This window comes from Balaenoptera acutorostrata, chromosome 3 (assembly GCF_949987535.1).
Source record: "Balaenoptera acutorostrata chromosome 3, mBalAcu1.1, whole genome shotgun sequence".
In the NCBI taxonomy this organism is placed as follows: domain Eukaryota; kingdom Metazoa; phylum Chordata; class Mammalia; order Artiodactyla; family Balaenopteridae; genus Balaenoptera; species Balaenoptera acutorostrata.
Window position 1 is genome coordinate 5,991,520 of NC_080066.1, and position 12,451 is coordinate 6,003,970.

The window sequence follows — 12,451 nt, forward strand, 5'->3', positions numbered from 1 at the left end:
CCGCGAGCCACAACTACTGAGCCTGCGTGCCTAGAGCCTGAGCTCCGCAACAAGAGAAACCACTGCAATGAGAAGCCCACACACCGCAATTAAGAGTAGCCCCCGCTCGCCGCAACTAGAGAAAGCCCGTGTGCAGCAACAAAGACCCAACGCAGCCAAAAATAAAATTTAAAAAAAACACAAAAACTTCCTGATTGTGAAATCCAATGGATACTTTTCAGTCTTTATCTCACTTGATATCTGCCACCTATTGCAAGTGTTCAAGCCCTTCTGCTTTAAGTATTCTTCTCCAACAACTTTCATAACAATGCATTTCCCTGATATTCTTAACGCTTTGAAAATTTCTCAACCTGTCTCTGAGGGTCTGTTCCTGAGTTCATCCCTTAAATGTTGGTGGTCACCAGGGCTCTGTACTCATTCTCTTCTCTGAGTGATCTCATTCATTCCCGTGCTTCCAACTGTCACATGCAAGCCAACAATGTCTAGATTTATGTCCAAGTCTCTGTCCTGAGCATCCTGAGCCCTTATCCCAGGGCCCCACCAGATAGAAACACTATATTCCCAAGATAAAGTCATCCTGTCAATCCCAAATCTATTTCTCCTCCCAGATTCCCTAACTTGGTGCATTCAGTCTTCATATCACCATGTAACCAAGACAAACCAGGTAGCATCCAGCCTTGACTCCCGAAGTTTTCCACTTGGTTGCTGAGAATGACTTGTACAGTTATTTGCTTTCACCCCCAAAATATTGGACAATTTTGAGAGGTTGGATTTTACATAATGTTTGACCTTTAGACATTATACTTATAGCCTGTAGGTTGCAGTCACCTCTTTAGTGAATATTTTTAGTAAAGCATTTCAAAAATTCATTATAGGAGGTTAGGACCTCAGGTGTGGTCAACCTGAGAAAGAAACAGCTTACTTCGTTAAGAATAAAAAGAGGGAAATGTCTTTTGTTCTTTTATTGTCAGAGCAGAGATTGAGTATTGTCTGTATTTCTTATCAGCTGCCCATCTGCACTGAACTTCTAAGGCTTTGCGAAGCTTTTGCCTACTTAGGCTGATTCATTTTCTCCTCAAAATAATATATAGAGATTTGCCTTCCTGAAACAGCATCGATATATTTTTCTCTGCAAGCCCCTGGTTCCGCCTGCTTACTGTTTTCTGAATCTTTGCTAATACCCACCCAGATAAGAAAATCCAAAAGAGATGGTAAAAGGAAATACCATGAGAGATTTCATCATGTTTACCTTTTAATTCTTTTATTATCATTGGGCATGTCAATATCTGGGTTGAATTGATAATGAAAAAGTTCACTTCCAAAGAGATCATATTCCAAGTAACAGCCAAGTTGAGCAAACTCCAGTAGTTCCCTCTTGTCAAGGAGAGTCCTAGAGACAATAAGACAGACATATTGTTACTCTTAAGAGCATATTTTCCAGGTACTTCCCTGGTGGCCCAGGGGTTAAGACTCCAAGCTTCCAAATGCAGGGACGCAGATTTGATCCCTGGTCGGGGAACTAAGATCCCACATGCCACGTGGTGTGGCCAAAAACAAACAAAAAAACAAGAGCATATTTTTCACATATACAGATTCAAAGTTTTAAGCACACTATGTCCTGGAATGTAGTTGAAATCAAGTAAAATAACTTTTGAGTTGGCTTTTATGATGTGACTATAAAATAGTTCAATTTGTTACCAGAAATTAGGGAAAATTCCCATCCAAAAGGGAGTTTTCCCATCTCAAGGACTTGGGAACTATAGACATTTTAATTATGCTGCCATCTCCAAACCAATTTTGTAATTCTTTTTCAGAATTATCTTCAGGATATGCTCTGTATTCCTTTGAAAATCCTTAGTGGGACTGCTGTGAACTGTGGAAACTATCAGAGGAAATTTGGCATCAGGACTGGAGAATTAGGTGAGTAATACTGATCTGGATAAAACAGGAAGCCAAGGTAAGGTAAGAGGGTGATTTTCTTGTGAAGATCATAAAGTTGTTCTAAAATTAATTCCAAAGCATATGTGAATATCATTGCAATTTTTTTAAAAAAAAAGGAGGGGCAATACTCCTACAGATATTTATGTTCTGGTGTGTTTATTTTTTAAACAGAATTTATTATTTTATGATAATTTTATGGCTATCTTCTCACTAGAGATCATAGTAAAAATATCACTCTTTGTAAGACTATGTAAATGAATGGGAAAAGGAGAAAAGTATAGGATGAGTGCAGGCTCCAGACAGAAGAGTCGAGTCTGGAACAAGAGTAGATTATCTCAAGAAGTTGAGACTCTAACAAGTAAAAAGGATGTCTAAAATTAACCCCCAAAATGCCATCATAGAGATTCAAGCACAGAGAGAAATAGGAAAGAAAGAAGGAAAAAAGTCCTACCAGGAGGCAATATGGAGAAAATGTGAAGGAAAAAATATACCTCATTAAACATTGTGTGAAGGGAGTTAAGGACCTAGAGGAAGGAAGTGATTGTTTGGGATCCAAAATGGGCTTGGAGAAAAGTTGCAACGTCAGATAATCCTTGTCTTATTAGGGTTTTATCCATTCTGATATCCTATTACTTTGGCAATGCCAGGATGCAAGGATTAAAGCACTATTGTATGTCTATAAATCTGCTTCTGAGAGGTCAGAAGTATTTTCAAAGCCTCTCTTCCAAACCCTAGGAGGACCAATTAAGCCTCTGTGTCCGAGTGTGAGAGGATTCTGCTGTCCTGGGCTGCTGCCGGGAAGTTGGCTCTTGACTTTCACTCTGAGCCATCATATCGTAGCTGGCTCCTTTTTATTCTCTTCACCAATTTAGCGTAACTTAGAGTTCACGATGTTGTTTTAGGCAGGGAGGCTAAAAAAATCTTTCCTTTATGCTATAAAATGCACATTAGCTCTGTGCTACCTTCTATTAATACCACTCCTTTTCTATCTTCTTACCATGGAGACCATTTTTGCTTCCAAAATTACTAGGCTAAAAGAATATGTGTTTTACTATAGTAAACATATTCTGTTTTCCCCAAAGAACCATGCTTAAAAATGAAATATACACAATTAAAATAACATAAGGGGGAAGAGATAAGTTTAGTATTTTTTTCCTTTTCTAAAATTTTTTATTATTTTTGTCTGTGTTGGGTCTTCGTTGCTGCGCACGGGCTTTCTCTAGTTGTGGCGAGCGGGGGCTACTCTTCATTGAGGTGCACGGGCTTCTCATTGCGGTGGCTTCTCTTGTTGCGGAGCACGGGCTCTAGGGCGCGCAGGCTTCAGTAGTTGCAGCATGTGGGCTCAGTAGTTGTGGCTCATGGGCTCTAGAGCGCAGGCTCAGTAGTTGTGGTGCACGGGCTTAGTTGCTCCACGGCATGCGGGATCTTCCCAGACCAGGGATCGAACCTCTGTCCCCTGCATTGGCAGGTGATTCTTAACCACTGCACTACTAGGGAAGTCCCACCGCTACATATTTTATCCTCAAAGGACATTTTCCAGAATTACATTGACTTTGTGTGCACATCGTGTTTTTTAATTTTTATTTTGAAATGTAGTTCCCTCCCCGCAGTACCCTCAAAAACTGCACTTGAAAAATGGAAGTTATCCAAAAAAGTAAGAAAGGATTACTTTGTGGAGATCTTCAATCAGTAGCTCAAAGCATAACGACATATAATAGACAGGATTTGACCATTACAGTTATTCTGGATATTTCTAATGATATGGTCAGAGGAGGAGAAGGAACTATATTAATTGTGACCATTGCTTACTTTCTTACTAGGAGCCTGATGTTGCTCTAAGCCTCTTAAAAATACTAAGCATATGGCATATGTTAAGGGTCTTCTATAATGAGGTCCTCTCTCCTGAAGTTCAGACTTGCACGCCTAATTGTCTGCTTGCCATCTCTACTTGGATGTCTAATAGGCAACGCAAGCTTAACATGCCTTGAACTAAACCTCTCATGTCCTGCCCCAAACCATCTGCTCCAACTAAGTTGATGGCAACTCCATCCATCCAGTGCTCAGGCCAAAAATCTTGGCGCTTTCTCCTCTTTCTTCCTCTGAATCACTCTACATCTAGCCCATCAAGATAGACTTCTGGTTTGACTTTCAAAATAGGACCAGAATCCAAATATGTCACCACCTCCCCTGCTACCCTCCTGGTCCAAAACACCATCTTCTCTTGCAGGATCCCTGCAATAGATTCCCAAGTACTCTCCCTACTTCTCTACCTTTGCTCTGTTACAGTCTATTCCAATACAGCAACCAAAATCTATCTACACACCTAAGTCAGATCAGGTCTCTCCTCTGCTCACAACATGCCAATAGCTCCCCATTTCCCTCCGAGAAAAAGCCAGGGCCTTACAGTGGCCCACGAGGCCCTGAGTGATCTTCCTGGATGTGGTCTTCCAGAAACCTCATCTCAGAGAGGGATGGGGAACGTAGGCATCCAGATCTCCAGATGTCAATTATATATAAATCCTGCCTGTACTGGAAATGTTATCTGAAGAAGGGCACCGTAGGCAGAGATCACTTTCTAGAGGAAGACGAACGTGTTCAGTAGGATTCATCTACACATGTTAGTTTCAAATGTAATCCCTGGGAATTCTTACCCTGTAGAAGAGCACGTAGAAAGGAGTGTGTCTTTGAGGGAAATGGTCCCTCTGTAAAACACTCTTAAAAATTTCACAGTCATATGTAGGCGGGAAGATTTCAGGAAAGAAGCAATTAAGCTGATATTTTGACCATCAGGAGAATGCAGTTTAAAAAGGAGGCAGACAAATTTGCTGTCATTAAAAAGCCAGGATTAAAAAAAAAAAAAGCCAGGATAAATATACATATATACACACACGCACATACATATATATATGTATGTACATACATAAATATTATTATTATTAGTGACATTTGATGATGTGACACACCCTAGATAACTGAACATTAGTGTGAAGGCAACAAAGAAATGAGTGCACTTAAATTCTCCCTATTGAAGGAGGAAACATAGTGTAAAATCCATGGGAAAAAGTAGCTCAATGATCAGACATACTTTTCAGAAGACAGCCCCGAAAATAAAATGAGTTTGGTATTAGATATTAATGAGGCGGTAGGATGGAGAAGTAGGTGAAGCAAGAAAATAAAACACTTAATAATCCTCAGGCAATAAAGACAGCCCTATCTCATTTAATCCTTACAAAAACTACATGAGAAAAGTACGATCATCCCCATTTTATAGATGAGGAAACTAAGTCTCAGAAAAGCTTGTAAGTCTCAACTTCCCAAATGAGGAGGTGGTGAGTAAATGCAAATTGCGTTCATCTTCAGAAGCCATGTTCTTAGACCCTGCTGCCCCTTTTGTGATGACAGCATTCACCCGCCTCAGCTGCTCCATTCCTTACGTCAGCTCTTACCTATGGAGAAATACACCGCATCACAAAAGCATCTCACCTTGCACCGTGAATGTCTAACAAGGTGACTTAACTACATTAAACTGACATTCAGCTGGATGACTTCCAGGGACTGTCAAGGTGCTGCTGAAGTTGCATTTATGCATGTGACTTTTTTTCACTTGGAGAAAGGATTGACCCCAGATGTCAAAATGGTACCAGGGGAAAATGTACTCTGCTTGACGTCTGTCAGAAGAGGATTAAACGGAAGTCCTGCCCCTCAGTGATCTCACAGCACTTCTCATAAGAGCGAAGGTGTCAACCGCAGCCAGTTTTCCTCATTCCATATTCTATATCCATGAATAATTATATTCTTTCTTATTCCAGTCTTCCCCAGCCTTTAAGGTATATATCTTTCACCTCTTGCCCTAAATAGTCCGTGAGGTGACTGTGAGATGCAGAAGAGCTACTGCATTTCACACTGGAGAAAGTCCCTTCTTCCAGGTGAATGAAGTTGATTGCAAGGTCATTTGTAAAATATCCTGAGATTTCCCAAGAGGAAGATGAGATGTTTGAATCAAGTATTTGTTCTTGTTATTCATATTATATCATTTCTTCTGTTGCATGTTTGACACTTTTGCTCTTCCACCAGTAAACAGATTCTCTCTATGTAAGGAACAGGCTTATATTTATGACAAATATATTGCTATTAACTAAGAAAATGGTTCTCTGATGCCATTTGGCTCTCTTCATTTTCAGAATATGGTTATCACGTACATACATGTTTTAAGGCCAGTACTAAAACGCAAGACAGTTGATTCTGTTTTTCAAACCTCTTTATATTCTAGATCTGATCCAAGAGCTGAGGGGTGTAGTTTAATGTCAAAATGCAGTCTGAGTGGGAACAAGGAAGTCTGTGTGAAGAGATAATTTAGACAAGGATCTGTGCGCTCTCTGGGAAGCAAGAACTAAGAAGCAGAGGAAAGGATATAACACGTGGTGTAATCAAGAGGATGACATTACCTAACATTTGTCTTGGGTTTTTACAGTTTCAAAATACTCGCAAACACATGATTTCATCTCATACATTCAAGCACACCTTCATGAATTAATTCAGCAAACATTTACTGTCTTGTGCTATCACCTACCCCGTGCTAGCCTTTGTGCTGGGAATACTCCTATGAATAAGAAATTTAAGCTGCTGTCTCAAAGAACTGAAAGTCTAGGGAAGGAGATAGATATTTAAATTAATAATTACAATTAAATGTGTTGAAAGCTTTTTATAGTACAAATACATACAAAGTATTATGAAAGAATAATGAAAGAGGCGACTCCTTTGAGTTGAGTCTTGAAGAAAACTATTCAGATGTAGGTTGGTGGGGTTTAAGTGTCCGGTGAGGGATGGATAATCCAGAAGAACACCTATTGAGAGGTAAAAGAGCTTGTCCTTTCTAGAAGATAAGGCTGTAATTTATCAGAGCTAAAGTGCCTGAGGGGAGACGCATCTATCCATCCATCCATCCACCCACCCACCCATCCATCTAATAAGAAATTGTTGATCATCTACTTACTATGAAGTATGAGCTGGGGAAAAAAAGACAAATTATACAGGGTCTCATCCTTCAAGAAGATCAGTGTCTATTAGGGAAAAGAGACATGGAAACAAATAATGGCTTTTCAGACCTTACCAAGTCTAAGAAAGTACTACTAGGAACTGGGTTGACACAAAGAAGGAGATATCAGACACTGCTTGGCTCACCCAGGAAAAGCTTCATAGAGAAGAAAATCTCTGATGAGTGGTATATTGAAGAAAGACTCTGCCTAGTAGATCAGAGAATAGGGTATTTCCACCAGACGGACTAGGTTGTGTGAGAAGCATGTAAGAACACTCAGCACAGGTTACTCAAAGTCACGGGCAGTGTGGCTTTAGCCCAGATTCTGCCTATGCACTAGAGAGGGTGGGAGATGAGATGGAGAGATGGGTGGGGACCAGATGACCAAGATGTTTGGATTTTGTGCTGAAGGTGACACAGAACCACTGAAGGATAATAAGTCAGGGTGGGGGAATGTAATCAGATTTGTGTTTGCAAAGACCCAAATGATGGCAATTTGGAGGCTAGATTAGGGAGCAAAGCTAAGGGCGTGGTTCCTGTTTGGAGACAGTTACAGTAGTTCAGGTGACAATGAGGACCTGAATTAAGTGAACAACAGAGGAATGGACCAGAGGGGCTGTATTTGGAGGTCTCAGTGTGGTAGACAGGTTTTAACATGGGGGTGCAGAGGGGAGGGGACTTTAGACTAACATCTGGGCGAATAATACTGTCATTGACCAGAATAGGGCAAGAAGGAAGAGTAAGCGATGGGACACGGTCCCCATAGTGACAGAAGTGTAGAAGGAGAATCAAGGGCCCGCCACGGGCAGTTCATTAGATGTTGGCATCATTAAATGCTACCACGAGCATGGAAAGGGCAGGTTCTGAAACTCATAATGAACTGGTGAAATACTGATGCTGCATATTAACATGATTGCAGAAATGAGGAAACTAAAGCCTGGGTCTTTTCAGTGATCAAGAACCCAGGAATTCCAGGAACTCCCAGGCTAGTGCACTTCCCATTATACTGTGCAGTGACTTTGTTGGAATTCATCAGCTACTCCAGTCTGTGAATTCCAGGGCCTGAAGGGTAAGCACTGTGAGTGTTGCTGTATTTTGAGACTGGACTAGTTCAGGGCCTGACACATACAGAAGCACAGAATTATCTTCAGTGCCAAAACTTATGAACTTGACCAAGTAATTAAAAAAATTTTTTTTAACTTAAAAATATGATAATAAGGAGATGCTTACATATAACTGATTTATTTAAAACAATGTTTAATTTCAATGACTGATTATTATAAAAATTGTTTACCACAAAAGAACTCCAAAAAAATCCTGTCTCCCTCTTCACTGCATTTCTTAATTTAAAACCAGTGAGTATTTGTACAGATAGTGTCATGTGGGATTCTTTATAATTTTATGAGAGTTCTTCAGCAACTACTTAAAAGAATTTTTAAACGCACCTAGAATTGTTGCTGTAACAACCTAAAATAATTTTTTAAATATTTCTAATACAATGTTTAAAAGAAGTTAATATATAAATTACTATAACCTAATAAATCCAATGTTAATATAATTTTAAGACACTATTCACGTATATTTCTATACTATTAACTGGCAGTTGCAACTTACAAAATCTGAAAAATTCTTAATCGATGAATTTCAATTAATTTATTTTTTAACGTCAAAAATAGAAACTGAATAGAATGAAGTAAGTTTTTAATATACGGCCTAAACATCGTCTGTGGCTAGAAAGTATAATTTATTACTTCAATTAAATATTTACCAGGAACTCTGGTTTCACACAAACTCAAAACCATCAATTCAGATGGTGCATTCACATTAATATACTAGTTTATTCCCATATGTGTAGGTATTTTAAAGATTCTTTTGTCTTTTTTAGAGGATTTTTTTGTGATAAAGCATTACTTTTATGGTACAGTCTTTTCAACTGTAGAGAGTAACTGGGAATGAAAAGCAATAGAAAAATAATTCAGATTGCAATGTATTTATTTTACATATTCTCATTATCTATATCTGAACAGGCATCTTCCTCCCACGTGATTCAGCTCTCTTCTTGGGTCTTTATCGTACAGAGATGTTTAATGACGTCATAGGAGGGAATGACGTCACCTTTTCAATATTATGACATAAGTGTAGGCTTGAGGAAAAGGAACAGATGGCTGCAAGAGAAAAAAACCCTTGTTTAAATTACACCAAAACCAGAAGTTGGCTCTGAATTGCGAAATGTAATTAAAACCTCATTTTAAAATGGATTTCACAGTTTATCCACCCTAGGAAGAGCTTTTTACCATATGAACTTTCCAGCTACCACAGAGCACAAAAGAGGTTGCGTTTTTCATGCAAGCGATACACAGTTCAAGGAATGATGGTATTGAGGAGAGTGAAGATAAATCTCATAGACATGGCAATCCTATTTGTTATAATGTCACATTTCATGGGAATGTTGTCAGAGTCATGAAAAATGTCTTTAGAAGAAAAAAATTACTTGTGGAAGCTTTTGGTGGGTATAATGTATCAGAGAGAATCCAGGACCAGTGCCTTCGTTTGCTCTTGACATTGGGCTGATTCGCCCAAGTGTCTTTGTTAAAGAGTGCGATTTAGGATACTCAACACATACCAATTACCAGCATAACTTAATTGCATTTTATTCGGCACTTTTAGGTATATTAAGTAGTTTTGCTCCATTTCAGTTTGTCCAATATTTGCCTGGATTTTCTATTTCTTTTTAAATAAGTTTTGCAATGAAAGGCAAACCATGATAAACAATAATCGGGGAAATTTGCCTAACACATTAAGGGTTAAAAAATAATTTTTCTTAATGCCTTTGGACAGATGAGCAAAAGACTGGAGGCTTAAATGACTTGCTGACGGTCACTTAGCAAGTAAGTGCTGGTGTCAGAAATAGAATCAGACACTGTGACCCCAGCACTCCCTCTTTCTCCATTGTCCCAGGCAGACATAGAATAGGCACTGCATTCATGAAAGAATAGCTGTGGCCAATGTCACCACACGACATCACACTGAAATGTGTTCAAGGTTTGTGTTTCTATGTCACTGAGTGCTCTCTACAAACCGATGTAGACTTTTAAAAAAATTTTTTTTATTGGAGTGTAATTGATTTACAATGCTGTGTTAGTTTCTGCAGCACAGCAAAGTGAATCAGTTATACATATACATATATCCACTCTTTTTTAGATTCTTTTCCCATATAGGTCATTATACAGCATTGAGTAGAGTTCCCTGTGCTATACAGTAGGTCCTTATTAGTTATCTATTTTATATATAGTAGTGTGTATATGTCAATCCCAATCTCCCAATTTATCCCTCTCCCCATTCCCCCATAACCACAAGTTTGTTTTTCACATTTGTGACTCTATTTCTGTTTTGTAAATAAGTTCATTTGTACCATTTTTTTAGATTCCACATATAAGTGATATCATATGGTATTTGTCTTTCTCTGTCTGACTTACTTCACTCAGTATGACAGTCTCTAGGTCCATCCATGTTGCTACAAATGGCATTATGTCATTCTTTTTATGGCTGAGTAATATTCCATTGTATATATGTACCACATCTTCTTTATCCATTCTTCTGTCGATGGGCATTTAGGTTGCTTCCATGTCCTGGCTATTGTGAATAGTGCTGCATTGAACATTGGGGTGCATGTATCTTTTCGAATTATGATTTCCTCTGGATATATGCCCAAAAGTGGGATTGCTGGATCATATGGTAGCTCTATTTTTAGTTTTTTAAGGAACCTCCATACTGTTCTGCATAACGGTTGTATCAATTTCCATTCCCACCAACAGTGCAAGAGGGTTCCAATTTCTCCACACCCTCTCCAGCATTTATTGTTTGTAGCTTTTTTGATGATGACCATTCTGACCATTGTGAGGTGATACCTCATTGTACTTTTGATTTGCATTTCTCTAATAATTAGTGATGTTGAGCATCTTTTCATGTGCCTCTTGGCCATCTGTATGTCTTCTTTGAAGAAATGTCTGTTTAGATCTTTTGCCCATTTTTTGATTGGGTTTTTTTGATATTTGATTGGTTTGTTTTATGATATTGATCATGAGCTGTTTGTATATTTTGTAAATTAATCCCTTGTCTGTCGATTCATTTGCAAATATTTTCTCCCATTCTGTGGGTTGCAGTGTAGATTTTTATGTAAAATTTAGCTACAGTCATACCTAATTCTACACCAGTAGCCATGATTGTATGTTTAAAAACATCTAGTTTTTCTTATATTTTCCTGTCTCATGCCATACGGGTAACAGAAGAAATGTCAGTGGATATTAGGAAATGAGAAAAGGGCAGTGTTATTAGTAAACATTTTCTCTTAAAAATTCTCATGTGCTTATCAGGCCCCTACTTTGTTGCCTGAATTAACGTCTTTAATTTCTCACTCCATAGTTGGATCTGAGCTGATATGACTAAGTAAGTTGTCTTTACTGTATATAACATGTACAAAGTACATACTCTACAAGGCATACTCATTCCTCTCACCACATACTGTGCATTTTGCACGTAATGCATGCATACACACAATCCTAACAATAAACTGTTAAGAAATACAGCATTGTATGCAGAGGATTCTAAGTGTTATAAACCATTTCATGTGCAAAACATTCCAATTGTTCTTTTTTTTTTTTTTAAAGTACTTCCATGCTATTTAAATATATAAAAATATTTTGGTCAGTTTTAAGTTTGCCAAACTTTTGCTTGGAATTGTTTTTGGTGGGTTTCACATTAATTCACTAGTATTCATAGGAATTAAAACTGTACAGTTCAAAGGATACCAGATGATTATTTTTTGATGCCTTTACAAAGACACCCTTAAGGTTAAGTCACCATAATTATAATGAAGTAATCATGTTGAAGGCAGAAAATGGGTCTTGTTCCCTGCTACATCCTAGTGTCAGGTATATGGTAATTAGGCACTTAACAAATATTTGTTGAATGAATGAATAAATGAAGTGATTTTCCACTCACTTTATCTAATTAAGAGCATGAAAAAAAATGTATCTAAATTGTATCCTTTAAGGAGGTGGGCGAATTTGGCCTGAATAATCAGGGGTAAAGAGCCCATCCACTGCAATCTGCCTTCTCCTCTTTCAGAAACCCTTGGGTCAAATTCCTCTACCTTCCACAGGGAGAAATTTTCAGAGAGAGAGATGTGCTATGTTCCTGCACTTAATTATCATTGTGCCTCTAATCAAACTCTAGGCCCTGAATTTCCATTAAAGCCCTTTGGTCTGTTAAATCGATAAGTAGAAGAAAGATTGAGGCATAGCACCTGTCTTTGGCCCTCCCAGTGACTCCGAGTTTGATCAGTAAATAGTACCCAAATACCTTCCAGCCATGTTGCTCTACCCAACTTTCCTTGGTGATGACAGAATTTTGCTGTCATAAAAATACCTACAGCTACTCTATAGTACATTGCAGAGAAAATTCCTTGGAGGCGGA

General features: G+C 38.4%; 1 protein-coding gene and 1 long non-coding RNA gene across 2 annotated transcripts in view; one reads left to right on the forward strand and one right to left on the reverse strand.

Moving 5' to 3' along the window:
- PTER (phosphotriesterase related) overlaps positions 1–12,451 on the reverse strand; it is a 67,564-nt gene that overhangs the window by 6,674 nt on the left and 48,439 nt on the right. The window contains exon 4 of the mRNA XM_007196416.2: positions 1,250–1,390. Within this exon, the coding sequence (XP_007196478.2) occupies positions 1,250–1,390 (141 nt within the window). The remainder of the gene's footprint in view (positions 1–1,249; positions 1,391–12,451) is intronic.
- The window catches only part of LOC130707686 (uncharacterized), an 80,124-nt gene continuing 69,493 nt past the window's right edge, over positions 1,821–12,451 (forward strand). Inside the window, exon 1 of the long non-coding RNA XR_009007700.1 lies at positions 1,821–1,920. This is a non-coding gene — a long non-coding RNA (uncharacterized LOC130707686). The remainder of the gene's footprint in view (positions 1,921–12,451) is intronic.